This window comes from Mesoplodon bidens, assembly GCF_964165515.1.
Source record: "Mesoplodon bidens genome assembly, chromosome: 15".
Taxonomy (NCBI): domain Eukaryota; kingdom Metazoa; phylum Chordata; class Mammalia; order Artiodactyla; family Ziphiidae; genus Mesoplodon; species Mesoplodon bidens.
Genome location: NC_138171.1, coordinates 82,979,372 through 82,995,807, shown reverse-complemented (window position 1 = coordinate 82,995,807; position 16,436 = coordinate 82,979,372). Strand labels below are relative to the sequence as shown.

Sequence of the window (16,436 nt, the reverse complement as noted above, 5' to 3'; positions counted from 1 at the left end):
AGATGATTTACTTTATTTCCCAGTAACTTAACAGAATTCAAAAGCCAGGGGAAAGGCTTAAAGCAGAATCCGCTTTAGCTATGTTTCTAAATATATCTAAACTCAGAGCCCTTCCCCCTCGGCTCCCAGCGTAGGATTATAATAATCGTTTGTCATGGTCAGAAAGCTTGGCTGAAGGGTTTCAGCTCATGGGGGTCTGTGGATGGGGCGCGTTGGCCACGGGGGCGCTGCAGTCCGGCTGCATCTCCAGGATGTGGTGTTCATGGTGCGTGGCTTGAACAGGAGTTTAGTAAACACACTCTGTCTGCTTGGTTGGCATAAAGACAGAGACAGGGGAGCAGGTCCAGGAACCAGAGGCCTGGCCAAGAGAGCTCTTCCCCAAACCGCCCGCTCTTCTTGGCTGAAAAGAGGCGCTGTGAGAGGGGCTCATCCAAGTTCCTAGGCTGAGATTCTGTGGTGATCAGGGCAACGAGTCCACTGAGACCTCGGGAAGCAACGAGGAAATGGGATGAGGAAGGGCTGCTGGCCTGCGGGAAACAGTCAACCCTCCTCGGTCCTTCCTGGAGGTGGTCAGGGAATAAATAAGACAGACCCACGGTCAAAGTCCTAACTGACAAGCTGCTGTCAAGGAGGAGTCCGGCTTCACCCATTTAAATGCTCAGAATAGAGTTCTTTATTACACTGAGATTAATGTAACCCAACGGGCATGTCGGGGAAAGCAATGAACAGAAGGTAACAATACCTTACAGCCTGGATCCTCAGATGTTGCAGCAGTATTGCTCCCAAGGACTTCTGTCGTCTAGAAGTTAGTGGTTTATTGTCAAAGGAGTTCTTTCAGTGGCCTCCTTTCATAAACGAAAGCATATAGTCGAAATCAGCCAATGAGCTATACGCATTTATCAAATCCTTAACGACGTTAGTATCTTAAGTAGGTGAGGCAACTTCCTCGCCGATGTTTTAACACCTGTTTAATCGGCCACACCTCAACACCCTAACTCCGAGGGACAGAGCTGGGAAGACACCTCCGTGGGGACACAGCACGAGGAACCCCGCACGTCCTGCTCGGGGACCCGCCGAGCTGGCTCCTCCCCTCCAGGGTCTCCCCTCCCGGGCGGCTGTGCGGCAACACAGGACACAGTCACCCCCACACGCCGTTGCTGAGATAGGCGCCCACTTCCACCCACCTTCACCCCCGTCTCCTCCTGTCCCCAGAGTCCTGGACGTCCTTTCAGCCCAGGGAGCTCGGACACCTGGATCGTCTTGCCCTCCCTGCCCCCCTCCTCTGGGGGGATTGCCTAGACCCCACGAGGGCAGGCAGGCCGTCCGGGACATCCACGGGCTTGGTGGGAAACGGGTTCATCATGATTTTCACCAACTTCTCACTGAAATTTAGCATTTCTCCTGTTTGTGAGTGTGGCCACCAGCCCCAGGGGAAGACTGTTTACCTCAGGGGAACCAAAGGGCTGATCCTGGGGGAGCCAGAGGGGTGGTCCTGGAGTGGGGCTGGAAGGGTGATCCTGCGGTGTCTCTGCAGGTCAGAATGCTGGGACTCGCTGGCACCAAGGGCTCAGCCTGTCTCCTTCTCTTTCTGGGGTCATTTCTGACCCACAAATTATGCTCCTACCAGCCCGTTTCTCTGCCAACCCACAAAGCCCCAAGGAGAAAAAGACAGCATCCCAACAGCAGTTTCATTACGTTTATATTTTACTCTCATCTTTGAAGCTGGAAAAAGATGCTCTGTATTAAAATGTTCCTTCCCGCTGTGCATAATGCTAATGTCCTCCACATAATAAAGCTAAGGGAATATTTTACACGCGGAAAGTAGCCGCAGTGACCTTTCTTCTTCATGAAAGGGTCTCTTCTTTCCCTCTTGGTCCTTCCCCTCCTCCTTTGCTCTTTTTTCCCCCTTTGCATGTCAGCTCTCAGTCCCCTATAGCCAAGTGACTGGGCCGTCTTCCAGAAACAACAACAAAGAGAATTATCAAAGGACACGGAGGAAACAGACACACTTCTTTCCTCCAGTTATGGCCTCTGCAAAGTCCTAGATTCTTGCAGGAGGAGATTGAGACCTTGGGACGTAGCTGGGAGTGCAGGTCATACCCCAGCCCAGGGCCCTTGTCTGAAGCCCCCTGTTACTTAGAACTGCCAGAGGGCCTAGAGGGAGGCTGTGGTCTTGAGTTTATCATTTTTTCCAGGTTTATTGAGGTATAATTGGCAAACAAAACTACATATCACACTTCTAGGAGGTGATGAGAGAAATAAGACAGAGGTTGGCCTGCTTGTACCTGACCCGAAGGTGGGACCCACCAAAAGGAATTGTCTGGAAGGGGTGGGAAATACGGAAGAGCAAAGTTCAGACTAGTCTGTTGTTTCTAACTCCCCGGCCAGAAAGGCACTTTTCTCCTAGAGATTTTGCTTGTTTCTTACACTGGAGAAGAAGGTGGCAAGGTGAATCCTGCTGCCTTGGGGAGCAAACTCTCGCAATCTCCCCGTACTTCCTCCTGCTTCTGCAGTGAAAGTGTTTTGCACACCACACCTGCTCCTGGTTTTCTGATAAACCTCTGCGTTTTATTTTGGGCGCTGATCCAGTTATTCCTGCAAAGAAAACTGCCCTGAACCTAGTGGCATGAAATGACCTTTTCATTATGCTCATGGTTTCTTGGGTTGGGATCCAGGAGGCGCCATGGGGAAGGCCTGTCTCTGCTCCTCAATGTCGGGTCACTCGAGCCTGGAACATCTGCAGCGTCTTCACACCCATGTCTGGTAATTGATTCTGGCTGTTGGCTTGGACTTTACCCAGAGTGAGCACAGGGGCACCCAGTACCTGGCCTTCCCACGTGGTCCCTCCACATGGGCTAATTTGCGCTTCCTCACAGCATGGTGGCTGGGCTCCCAAAGCAAGTGTCCCAAAAATACCAGGGCAGATCATGATACCTTGTTATGACCCAACCTCTGAAGCCACGCAGCATCACCTCCGCCAGACCCTGCTGGCCGAGGCCTTGGTAAAGGTCTACCCAGACTCATGGGAGGGAACATAGAGGTCAAGGATCTAGAAGAATATGAGGGATGGAAAACACTGCAGCAGCCATTTCAGGGAAAATATAATCTGCCACAGCTGCATTTACAGGGATGGAAGAAAAGTAAACACATAACATGTTTATATTATTAGGTTCATTGGAAAATGAATAATGAGAGAACAACTTTCTTTCCTAAATACTATATTCAGAAAGAAAATATCAAATCAACAAAACTTCTGAGACCTAAAATGCCTTCTAATAGTTTATGATGTCATGACATGATTATAGTAAAAAGTAAAGGGCATTTTTATTCCAAAGCTATTATACTTATCAAATGCACACTGGCACACATGACAATGATGATAAAGACATTGCCTAGTGAAGACAGAAGTGCTGAGAGTATTGCAAACCTTCAGTTAGCAAAGCAAACAGCATTGTGATGGTAAGGCTAAATGACAACATTAAATATTCTAAATGATTTTTAAAATAAGCTAAGTTAACATATTTCTTCAAATATCTACAGCCTTACAATATGTGTGTGTACAGGAGAGGAACAGAAACTACCTCAACAAAAGAGACCCACCTTAAAGCATTTGTTCACCTCCAACATTCATCTCATTTGTTATCCTAAAAGCAAAGTGCTGCAGGGTGGTCTATGGCAGGCTTTTGATGGGGGCGGGGGGAGCAACCCTACTCTGGAAGAGAGACAGAAAGACCGTGGAGTTCATCCCTCTTTGTGGAGTGCACCCCTGGCCCACTGTGCTCTCCAGTTAAAAGACTTAGAGGGTCACAGAGCTTCCCCTCCCGCATACCCTTCCACCACGTGAGTATAAGCTTCCAGTATGATAACGATGCATGTGAGCTGGGGGACATGAGATGTATGCTCTGTCTGAGGCAGTACACAGGGAAGCCCCAAAGCCAAGAGGAAAGACAAAAATAAAGACATTCAAAGAGGTACCTAAAGCTACAACAAACATCAAACGTGCTCCACTTCTTGACAGCTTAACATAAATTCTCACACTAAAGGCCTAGTTACTTCAATATCTACTGCCCTATAAAGATGTCTTTATTGCAAGGCATGCTAGAAGTCAAGAAAAGTCTGAAGAGACAAAGCAATCATTAGAACCAAACTTGATTATGACTCAGATGTTGGAATTATCAAAGAGAGGATTTAAAACAACTGTGTCCAATACGTTAAAAGCTCTAAAGGAAAAGGTAGACAACATGCATGAACATCTGGGTAATGTCAGCAGAGAGATAAAAACTGTAAAAGAAATGCTAGAAGTAAAAAACAGTAACAGAAATGAAGAATATTTTTTTGGTAGACTTGACACAGCTGAGAAAAGCATCAGTGAACTTGAAGGTGGCCCAAAAGAAATTACCCAAACTGAAACACAAATTGAAAACAGTGAAAAAAAAGAACACAACATCCAAGAACTGTGAACTGCAAGACCATAGGAAATGGTGTAACATGTGTAATTGGAATACCAAAAGAAGAAGAAATATTTTAAGAAATAATATCCAAGGGTTTTCCAATATTAGTGACAGACACCAAATCACTGTTCCAAAAAGCAGAGAGACCATCAAGCAGAATTCAACAAAAACAACAAGACCTAGATGTATTATATTTAAACTGTAGGAAACAAAAAGAAAAATTTGAAGATTCCCCAAGGAGAATAAAACACCTTACCTACAGAGAAACAAGGATAAAAATTGTGGCCAACTTCTCATCAGAAACCACACAACTAAGAATGCAGTTCAATTCAATCTTGAAAGTGTTGAAAGAATAAAACAAATAAACAAAAACCTGCCAACCTGTGTGTATATCCAGGGACAATATCCTGAAAAAGTCAAGGATAAATAAAAACAATCTCAAACAACTGGGGGAATTCACTGCCAGCACACCTGAGGTCTAGAAAAATATTAAAGTTATCTTCAGGCAGCAGGAGAACGATATGGGTCAGAAAACTGGATCTACATTGATAAAAAAGAAGAGCAGCAAAAAAACGAATAAATAAAAATGAAATGTAATCTTTTATTTTTCTTATTCTCTAAAAGATCGCCGTCTGTTTAAAGCACGAATGGTAACAGTGCATTGCGCGATTAGGGAATATGTAAAAGTGAAAAGTGACAACGGTGTTGAAGAGGTGAGAGGGAGGATTTGGGAATATTCCATCATAAAGTATCGGCACTACACTTGAGACAATATTTGCTATTTGAAAGTAGGCTTAGCAACTGAGATATATATTTTAAATGGAAGTATAAATGATAAGGCAATAGAGGAGATAAAATGGAATCACATAAAATGCTCGATTAAAACCAGAGAAGACGGGGACTTCCCTGGTTGTCCAGTGGTTAAGACTTTGCCTTCCAATTCAGGGGGTGTGGGTTCTATCCCTGGTCAGGGATCTAAGATCCCACATGCCTCGTGGCCAAAAAACCAAAACATAAAATGAAGAAATATTGTAACAAATTCAATAAAGACCCTAAAAATGGTCCACATTAAAAAAAAAAACAGAGAAGGCTGAAAAGAAAGAAATTAGAAACAAAAGCAACAATATACAAAGATGGTAAATATTAATCTGATTATATTAATAATCATTTATATGTCAGTGGTCTGAACACACCAGCTAAAACACAGAGATTGTCAGATTGATTTTTTTAAAAATGAGACCCCAATATATGTTGTCTGCTTATAAACTATATACTGTCTACATTTAAAGAAACCTGTATATAAAGCCCAGACAGATTGAAAGTAAATATTAAAAGTAAAGATATGGAAAAAGATATACTATGCTAACACAAATCAAGATAAAGCTGGAGTATCTTATGTTAATGTCATACAAAGCCGACCTTAGAACAAGGCATATTATCGGGGATAAAGAGGTGTGTTGCATAATGATAAAGGGTTTAATTCTCCAAGAACAAATAACAATCATAAACATAAAGTGAATGCACTAACCACAGAGTCGAGATATGAGGCAAGCCTACAGAATTGAGAGAAGAAATAGATAACAGTTACAGTTGGAGACTTCAGCCACCTCTGTCAGTACTTGATAGATCAAGCAGACAGAAGATCAGTAAAGATATAGATGACCTGAAGAGCACTGTTAATCAGCCACCACTGCAGAATACACATTCTCCTGAAGAGCACAGGGGGTATTCACCAGGATAGGCTGTATTCTGGGCCAAAAACACAATCCTTAAAAATTTTAAAGAAAAAATACAAAGTACATTCTAGACCACACAAGAATTAAAATAGAAGTCAGTAACAGAAAGATAGCTGGGGACTTCCCAAATATTTGGCACTTTAAAAATGTACTTCTCAATAACCCATGGGTCAAAAATGTCCCACGGGAAATTTAAAAATATTCTGAATTAAATGAAAATGAAAATAAAACATCAAAATTTGTGGGATGTAGTTAAAGTGGTACTTAGAGGGAAAATTGTAGCATCAAATGCATATATTAGAAAAAGAGCCTAATATATGCATTTGATGGAACCTAAGCAGCCACCTTAAGAAACTAGAGAAACAAGAACAAATGGAGCTCGACATGGAGCAGTAAGTCAGGGTGTCCTGTGCTGACATTGTCACAATACCCACTAGACAGGTGTTATAACTCTGCTTTAGGGAGAAAAGTAAAATCGGACATTCAGAAATAGCGAGTAAGTAGTTCAAGGGCCCAGCGAGTTCCCAGTCAGTGCTGGTTTGAGCAGGTGTGCCGGCCCCTCTCCCCTCCTCCCACCAGGCTCTCAGGGACGGAGCCCGGGAACATGCCCCTGCACCAGACAGGCCTCTCACCTGCCCCATCCACACCCTTTTAAATAAACAGCTTATCTCAGACCAGTTTAGCTCTGCAGAAAATGGACAAAGGGGTGCACAGCTGGCGGCTTCCCTGAGCCCAGTCACCCACCAACCCCCATCAACATCTCACGTGGGGCTCGCCTGTCCCCCAGGTAAAGGCCAGTGTTGCTGCACCATTGTACTCTACGTGCTCCGTCCAGATCGCCTCAGCGGTTGCCTGATGCCCTCTTTCTGCTCCTGGGTCCCAGCCAGGATCCACGCAGCACCTGGCGGTCAGGCCTCCTCGGGATCCTCTGGGCTGTGACAACGTCTTAGGCGTCCCCTGTTTCTGATGACTTTGACAGCTGTGAGGAGACCTGGTGGGGTACGGTGTGGGATGTCCCTCTATCGGGACTTGTCTGATGCTTTCCTCCTGCTTAGACTGGGGTTATGGGTTTGTGGAGGAGGAGCATGGAGGTGCAGGTCAGTGCTGCGTCCCGTCAACATGCCCTGTCACTGCGGATGCTGACCCTGGTCGCCTGGCTGTGGTCGTGTCTGTCGGGTTTCTTCACGGCCAGGTCACTCTTCCTCTCGCCGTCCATTGCATCCTCTGTCCTAGGAAGTCACTGCACAGCCCACCCTCAAAGGGTGGGACTTGTGCTTTACTTGCCTGAGGCCAGAGGACCTACATAGATTATTTGGAATTTGTCTATATGGGAGATTTGTCTATTCTCCCCAGTGAACTGACTCATCCAATCATTTATTTATATCAGTATGGACCCTTGGATGTTTATTTTACACTTTGGCTTATAATCCAATACTACATTATTTATTTTGTCACTTTGGCCACAGGCAGCATTTCCTGTGTCCCCCTGACATGCCCCCACCCTTTTGATCTTGGAGTATTTTTCCTTTTTTGTACTATAAAATGCCGTCCCAGGCTCATCTTGTATATTACCTGCCTGAGTCCTAAAATCAGCCACTTCCCCATGGAGTTCTGACCCCTTTTATTGGAAAATGGTTTTAGAAACCACTATCTGGGCATTGGGTGTGCTTGTTGCTACTGGGGTGTCATTGATTCTGTGTTTGCTCAGTAACAGAGCTAGGAAATAGGAAATACACCTGTGTGTACTCGCATGTTATTAGTTCTATATGTAGAAATACATTTGTCTACATCTTTATATATAGAAATATTTCCATATGTATAATTATTTTTGTATTATACATCTGTGCCTGTATGAAGCTAAACATGAGTTCATACTGATTAGTCACAGGGGAAAACCAAGGCAGGCTTCTCTCCAACAGAGCCCTATGGCCAGCATAGGGGGGAGGCCTGAGCTGTGGGAACATAAGCACTGGGCGGGGCCTCTCAGGAACCGTGGGTCCTGGGGCTCCTCTAACCTCAGCTGGAGGATGGAAACAAGGTCACTCAGGCTTCTGCACAGGGTGGCACAGGGGCCGTTGCTCCTACTGATGTTTTTGCTGTGTTCCCTACAAAATGACCTTGATGACAGGGGCCCTCAGACACCATCATGGGTAACTCCCCCCCCCACAGTGACCCAGGCCAAGGCCAGGTGAGGGGGCTTAGTGCTAGCACCCAGGGGAGCCTGTGTTCCCATCGGGTTTTACCCAAGCACAGGGGGTACGTTTGTTTCATAGCTGATCTGTCTGTCATTCAGACCTATCTCACAAGATTTATTTTTTTTTCATGGCTTAAAATAGAAGGGTTGCTTTAAAAGGCGGAGGGGAGGTCATAAAAATGCTCCTGGAACTAAAGCGCGTAAGGAAAGGAGCGTGCATGTGGGTCTGAGTGAGCCCTGGCCTGAGAGGCTTTCCCTCCTCCCCATGGAGCCTGCTAAACCACCACACGGCCCCCTCCTCCAGCGCAGCCCCGGGTACCCGTCAGCACACAGCAAGCGGTAGACAGTCATAAATAAGGGAAATAAGCTTGCAATGATGCAAAGAAATGTAATCCAGCCCGACAGATATTGGTGCAGGAGGAAAAATGAACCATAAAATACCCAGAGTGCTATAAATTTCCAGAGAGATGGTTGTGGAGGTAGAGAGGGTGTCTGTCACACTCCTCAGGGGCGGGGGTCTGGCGCCAGCCTTTGTGTTTTGCCGAGGCCATCCCGGCTGTGCCCGGACCCAGCTCCTCGACCAGAGTGGGACCACGTGTCTGTGGAAGATGTGGACGTGGACTCCTCCGACCTTAGCGATTCCTGCCCCTAAAATAAGCGACCGTAAGAAAAACAAAGCAAGGGGAATTCCATAGCTGTCCAGTAGTTAGGTTTTAGCACTTTCACTGCCGGGGCCCAGGTTCGATTTCTAGTCGGGGAGTTAAGATCCCGCAAGCCACGCAGCTAAAAAAAAAAAAAAAGAAAGAAAAACAAAGGAAGGATATATTGCAGAGAAAGTCATGTTTTTCCTGAAACTCAAACAACAGTGGGTATTTTACAGCCAAAGGAAATGAGGACTTTGGCAAAAGCTTGTGGTAAACTCAGTCCAGGACCAGACCCTGGGAGCATCGTCTCCCGGGGTTCGGGGGAGGTGTCCCCCAGCAGGGATGGAGCGCAGGACCTTGCCACATGTCACGGAGGCCTGGGGCCCAGCATCAGCCCCTGATAGGTTCCATCTGTGAGGGGTGCCAATGGACCCCAGACCAGGACGCCCACTCCACAGCCCGGGTCCAAAGGCCCCCCTTCATCTGCAGATTTCATGGGCATTGCCTTCTCACAGGGTCACCCCAACCTCCCTCATCTCCACCTGACACTGAGCTACCCAAATAAATTCACAGGTAAATGCACAGAGGCAGGTGTGTGTGGAGCAGTTTCCCGGGCGCGGGGAAACCCCCCGCCCCCCAGCACTGACGCCTGAACCGCCCTGCAGTGTTTCTACTTCCTTTGGGTTCATCCCACCCACCACACCCCAGGCTTCTTCTCCTCCCCGCTCCCCGTGGGACTCTCTGCCCGTTTCTCCTGGGTCTGTGCTGCCCACCATGGTGGCCCCCAACGTTTGGCTATTTATGTTTATATTAATTAAAATCAAATGATATTAAAACTCACAGTCACACTCACCACATCCCAAGTGCTGAGTAGCCACAGGTGGCTCGTGGCCACCACGCGGGGTGGCACAGATTAACTGCCTCCATCGTGGAAGCGCTCCCCTGCCCGGCAGCCGCTGACCACCCTCCTGGCTGCTCTCTCTCCTCCTTCCTGGACTCCCGAGGACTGCGGACCCCTCCCCTCCATCATGCAGGCACCACGTCCTGCCCAAACTGGACTCCAGGTCCTTGAGGGTGCCTGGCAGAGCCACCCCAACAAGGAGCTGTGGTTGTAAACGCTTCCTTCTTGGCTATGCCTGATGCATATCGCTCGTAGACTCTGCGTTAGACCCGCAATTATCAGCCGAGGGCTTCCTGGACATGGGGATGTTTCTGACCAAAGCATGTTGCCCTCGAGAGCTGGAAGGAAAGGCCGCTGGGCCTCGGTCATTAGTTCACTGAGTGGTCCTGCGCGGAGCCCGCGAACCTGCAGTTGCAATGCTCCGTGGTGAGCCTGGGATGGAGACTTGGGGGCCCCGGGGGCCTCCCCTCCTCAGGGGGCAGGGACAGCCCCATGGACATATAATAGATGAGTTAAGGGTGAAAATGGTGTGAAGGACGATCCAAAAGGCCCAGCAAATGCAGAGGCAGCGAGCAGCGTGCAGAGGAAGCCGGCTCTCGCTCACTGAATCTCACCTGCACCCGTGTCTGTAGGGAATCAGCATCTTCCTTTCCTTTTCTCTCACTTTCCTTCTCTGATTCTGATATCAAGATTTTACTAGTTTCACGAAATGGGTTTCTCTATTCTTTATAGATGGCTCCTACTTGTTCATTTAACTCTTGGTAGAATCATTTCTAAAATCATCTTAGGGTATAAAAGTAAATTTTTTTTAACTGTGTTTTCTTCCTGTTACTGACCCTCCCCAAGGACACCACCAATCTGGCTCCTTTGCCAACAGTGTAGATGACTTTGGCCTGTTTTGTACTCTACGCAATAGACTCCTGTGTCTGGCTTCTTCTGTTCAACATCATGTTCCTGAGGTTTATTTCATTACCATATTGGGTACCATTGTCATTTATCCTTTTACTATGGTTGGATGTTGGGATGACTTCCAGGTCGGGGCTCTGATGGTCGGTATGGCTACGGACATGCTTGTAGGTGTCCTTGGCGCACAAATGCATCCTTTCTGTTGAGTATTTGCCGGGAGTGGAACACTTGCATCGTGTGTGTGTCTATATGTCCAGCTGTAAGCAGTGTTGTGTCTCCCAAGTAGTGACAGGAATTCACACTCTCAGCAGGACCAGATGAGAGTGTGGATTTCCACTGTGTCTCTCTTCCCTTTGAGCCATTCTTGGGTGGCAGATAGCACTGTTCTTTTACAATGTACTGGGTGGTGTATGTCTGAGCCGTTCCTGGGAAGGAGGGGTGTGGTCTCTCCCTACCCTCAGGCTGCCACCACGGGGTCTGCCACTTTGGGGTGAGGCATGGCGAGTGGAGACAGATGGGGGTAGAAAAGTCTACCCACTCACATCACCATGGGGGCCTCATGCCTGCAAAGCGTGTGCAGCTCTCTTCCTCATCCAGGCATTTGGCGGGTTCTCTGCAGACCCCCCACACACACTCGCACACTCTGCATCCTCGACTAGAGTTTGGAATTTTCCTTGGGGGTCTGCTTGCCCCTCGTTGGGCTCCGTCAGACACAGTCTAAGACAGCCTGGGCAGCCTGCGTCTGCCCCAGGAAGTACCCACTTCTCCCGTGACCGACGGGAGGGCTGGCCCATCCCCTCCCGAGAGCGCTGACCCCAGCTCCCACCCTGACGCTGCTGCCCAGCCCACCCCCGCCTTCTGGATTGTCCAGGCAGGAATGGTCTCCTGCCCTCCATGCAGGGGACACACGTCAAGACAGACGCCCAGTGTCCTGTCGGAGCTGCTCTCAGTGGGACTGAATGGGGAGGCGGCGCCTACACCCCTGGTGGAGAGAACCCGGCCTTGCGTTCTGGTCCCTCAGATCCCCTCCCCGCCTCCACACACCCGGCCCCTTGTCCCCTCGGAGGGCGGGGCGATGGAGGGCTTCAGAACCTCTAATTCGGTTCCTTCTCGTTTTGGAAATTGGCAAACGCGGCTGTGCGGCCCTGTCGCCATCCTGGGCCGTCGTCTGTCGTGATGTCAAACCTCTAGCTGTTGCAAGTGAGCAAAGGAAGGAAGGATGGAAAGGCTGGGGGAGGAGTAAGGACCTGGCCCCCCGCGAGCCGAGGGCCAGACAAACCTCTCAGGTGAGCCAGGCCTCAGGTGGGAGGGAGGCGGCGCGCACTGGGAAGAGGGTGAGGATGGCCGCAGGTCGGGGCCAGGCTGGACGCACCAGAAGCACCAGAAGAAAGGGGGCCTGGCATCTGTCAGACCGGGAGACGAGCCTGCTATGAAACCAGCCACAGAGGGAGGAAGTGTCAGAGGATAAGGGCAGCCGGGGATGTGAATTTGACTTCGTTCCCCTGCAAACTGGTCATTTCTCACCCTAGAAACCTGCACAAAATGAGCTTGAAATGTGTCTGAGGACCTTCGCGACTTCTGATGCCCGGCTCCTCTGCCTGGGTGCTTGGCCTAGTGGCCGTCCCAGCCTCAGAGGCTGACGGGGGCAGCACCTGGGACGGACCTCACGCCGTATCTGGATCACGGCTCTGAAGGTCAATTCTGGCCTGAGCACATTGGTCCCAGCTGTGCGTTCTCTGTTTATATGATTTTTATTTCCTCCATTTAAATAACACTTCATTCAAGGGGAGGAGTCAGTGTTTCCATGTGTTTTAGCACCAATATTTTACTTTTGCTCTTGAATTTAAAGTTGGGTTTTCTACATAGCTTTAAAACCAGGTGAGTGAGGGTAGTTATTTACCTAAAGAACCAGAGTGCATGTTTGAATGTGGAATATCCCAGTGGGCTATGTGTGAGCTCAGCACGTCCTGGGTGGGTTGGAGGACGTTTCCCCAGGTCAGGGCAGTGGCTGCAGCCAGTCCCCAGCGAGTGGTGTCTCAGGGGGCCCAGGCACCCCCTGACTGACCTCCAGCTCTTCGACCTGAGTTAAGACTCTCTCCCTCGCCTGTGACTTATACTCCAAGCAGCGTCCATGAGGGTGGACAGCACACTCTCTGGGTCCCTCTGAGCCCCGGGCGCACAGAAGATGCTGCTCAGAACCAGGCCAGTCACCTGCACTTTCTGTCTTCTGAGCAAAAGACCTCAAAAAAGAAAGGAACGAACTTCACTTGGTGATCTCTGGCCAAAAGGGCAGGGAAGGAAAACCAGCCGCAGGGACGTTCCCAGCCTGGGGGGAGTGGTACGGACGTTTGCAGACAGGGCCCCGAGGGGCTGTCCAGTGACACACACCGTGCCACTCCCTCTGCCCAATGCGGCAGCCCTGGGGTCAGCCTCTGGGGTCACAGAGGCCACACGGACAGAAAGCTGCCCGTGGGGATCCCCTCAGGATGAGCTTCAGCGGGACCCCCAGGCTGCACCCCCCGGGATTCTGCTCTTCCTAGAAGGGGGGGCCACCCACTGTGTCGTCCTGTGTGTGCGTCCTTCTTCACAAGAGTTTCCTTTCCGCTGTGCAAACGTCAGCCAACCCCCAGCCGCAGCCCCGCTTCTGTGCAGGGGCCCCAGGAGCTGGTCCCCAGAGACCGTGAGGCCAGGCCGCCATCTGGGAGGGGACCCTAGGTGGACCCGAGGGCTGCAGGGCCGCAAGAAAGGAGCGGGTGGGTCCCGGTAGGGGGACGCTGTGAGCTCCTGCCTCAGCCCATAACGCAGCCAGGACGTCAAGAGACTGCAGCCCAGGCCCCTCCAGGCCCAGGCAGAGTCACCCACCAAGGGGCTCCCAAACCCCTAACCCCGGAACCTGGGAGAGGTTAGCGGCTTGTTCTTGATTTAAGCTGCCCGGCTGGGGATGATGTAGGTCAGCAGAGGACAGAGAGCCCACCCGTCAGGAGAGAGGACGGAGCGCCCGGATTCGGTCCCACACCCGCGGGGCAGGCCGTCCAGGGCGGCCCTCGGGGAGCCCAGCCGATGCAGGCATTATAAAGCCCACCGGGGCTTCCAGCCACTGAGGGTTCCAAGTGCGTGCATGGACCCAGATGAGACGGGCAGCCCTCGGGCCTCCCGGTCTGTCTGTCTGTGGCTCCTGCAGCAGAGCCCCGGCTGGGCTGGGGTTGGGGGTCCCACCCTGACAGAGGCTGGGGGCCAGCAGGGAGGGGCCTGGAGAGTTTGGGGTGAACTCAGCTGAGACATAGTTACTGTTGTCCTGGGAGCTTCCTGCTCACGTTCTCTTCAAAGATCGTCCATAGGGAACCCCCAGGCTCACTTCCACGCCCAAAACTTGGGGAGGAGGACATAAAACTGGCCCTCAAGAACCAGAAGTTAGAGGAAAAAATAAAAGGACACGAGCGGACCGGAGGCCCTTCTCCACCCGACGTCTCATCAGGTCGGGGGCAGAGCTGCGGAGGACGGAAAGCCATCTCCTAGTGACCCCTGAGTCTGGGACCTCAGTGTCTGAGTAAACAGGGTGCCACCCCCCATCCTGCCCACAAAAAGTAGAAATACACTCAACACGCATGGAAACGGGATCCGGGGAGAGTCCGGTTTCTGGAGATGGGTCCTGAGGGGGTCAGGACGTCCCACACGGGGAGTGGGCTCTGCCTTTGCCCTGAGCACCCCGCCCTGCCGGGGGTCAGCCCTCCTCAGCGCCCCGTGATGCTCCGGGGGCACCTGCCCTGCTGGCCTCCACCCTCATCTGCCATCAGTCAGGGGGGCATCAGCCATGATGTCACAGCTGGATCACACGATGGTCCCCACAGCCCGGGGCCTCCCTTGTCGAGGGGACAAGGAGGAGGGGGCTGGCAGTGGTGAAGGTGGACTCCAGCACAAGACGCCAAATCAGGGCTTCCCTGGTGGCGCAGTGGTTGAGAGTCCGCCTGCCGATGCAGGGGACACGGGTTTGTGCCCCCGTCCGGGAGGATCCCACATGCCGCGGAGCGGCTGGGCCCGTGAGCCATGGCCGCTGAGCCTGCGCGTCCGGAGCCTGTGCTCTGTGACGGGAGAGGCCACAGCAGTGAGAAGTCCGTGTACCGCAAAAAAAAAAAAAAAAAACGCCAAATCAGACACAACACCCGAAACCTCCACGTTCCCATCTGCCTCATGACCCCGAGGCAACATGAATCTTACTAAACTAACACCTCGCTATGCAATCGGGTGACCAGAAATAGAGGCGCTGGTCTCACGTCGAGTTATTTCACTGGTGGATGAATTTTCCGGCCCCACCATGGCAGGGAGGGGGCATCGGGCACGCAGATTCCCACGCCGCCGGCTGACGAGTGGAGTCTCCACTGAAGGATCTCACGCCTCAGGCTCCTCTCTGGGTAACAGACCTACCGTTTCCTCCCCCACACCGCCGTACCCTGTGAGGATCAGAGGAGGTAAGTGTGAACACACTTTAGAAAACTGTTCACGTATCTTTACCGGAGAGAAGGGGGCCGCTGAGCTGTGACGTCCCCGCCCTCGCGTCCTGGTGCCCGAGACCCGGGACTCCCGTGGCTGGTGCTCAGCTGACAACTGCCGGCCTGGGTATCCCTGGGGCTTCGCTTTCTTTCCTTTAAGCTTTGACTGCCTTGCAGGGCAGGGGGGAGCAGTGGTGAGCGACAGCCCCCTGCCTTCCCTGCACAACTCCCCCTCGGTGAGTCCCCTCTCGGTTCGCCTTGCTCACCTTGACCCCCTTTTTCCTCTCCCTCCTCCCGCTGCAGACGAACAAAGCCGTGGCCAAGGGGGACTTTCACCAGGCCAGCACCAGCTCCCGGCGGGCCCTCTTCCTGGCCGTGCTCTCAATCACCATCGGGACCGGCATCTACGTGGGCGTGGCCGTGGCCCTCATCGCCTACCTCTCCAAGAGCAACCACCTATGAGCCTCCCCGGGCGCATGCGCATGACGAGCCTGGGCCAGTTGTGTGCGGGTGCAGAGGAACGGGGCTGGCAAGGGTGGACACGCAGGTGGACACACCTGTGGGATGCTGTCCAGTGCAAGTCATCGCCAACGACGCCATAAAGCCCTGGGATCTTCTGCCCATGGATTCCTTTTGTTTTCACCCTTTCATATCGTTTTCACAGCACTGTGCAGAGCATGGGACAGATGGGCACTGCTAACCCTTCTAAATGGAAGCTCCAAAGATCCCGACCCTCGCGGCTGTCTCTGGATGGATTCTGGTGGATGAACGCTGGTGCCAGTGCCTGGAATGCCATAACATTAGCAGTAGACAAACAGGAACATGTGTTTATTTTTATGGAATATGGTGCAACAGGCAGAGGGCAGGGGACACGTGCTCTTCTGTCTGTGGCCCCACCTGACTCCTCTGGCACTGTCCCCCAGTCCACGTGCCTTTCCTGCAGGAAGGCAACGGGCTGGGCGGCAAGAGAGACCGAGCGGCTGCTGGCAGGACCCCCAGCTGTCCCAGCTCTCCAGAGGGGTCCAGCCCTGAGAATGCAGAGCCAGAGTCATTCCCAGGCCCAGAGTGTCACTCCCTCCATGCTGTCCCCAGCCTAGGAATGTCAGGCCTCCTCTGG

At 51.3% G+C, this 16,436-nt stretch overlaps 1 protein-coding gene across 2 annotated transcripts in view; it reads left to right on the top strand.

Moving 5' to 3' along the window:
* SYNDIG1 (synapse differentiation inducing 1) overlaps window positions 1–15,910 on the top strand; it is a gene marked incomplete at its 5' end in the record, with an annotated part of 48,780 nt that extends 32,870 nt beyond the window's left edge. For both annotated transcript variants that reach the window (XM_081256470.1, XM_081256469.1), the window contains one exon: window positions 15,623–15,910. In XM_081256470.1, the coding sequence (XP_081112596.1) occupies window positions 15,623–15,781 (159 nt within the window). In that variant the 3' untranslated portion in view covers window positions 15,782–15,910. The remainder of the gene's footprint in view (window positions 1–15,622) is intronic.
* Between the last annotated feature and the right edge of the window lie 526 nt (window positions 15,911–16,436).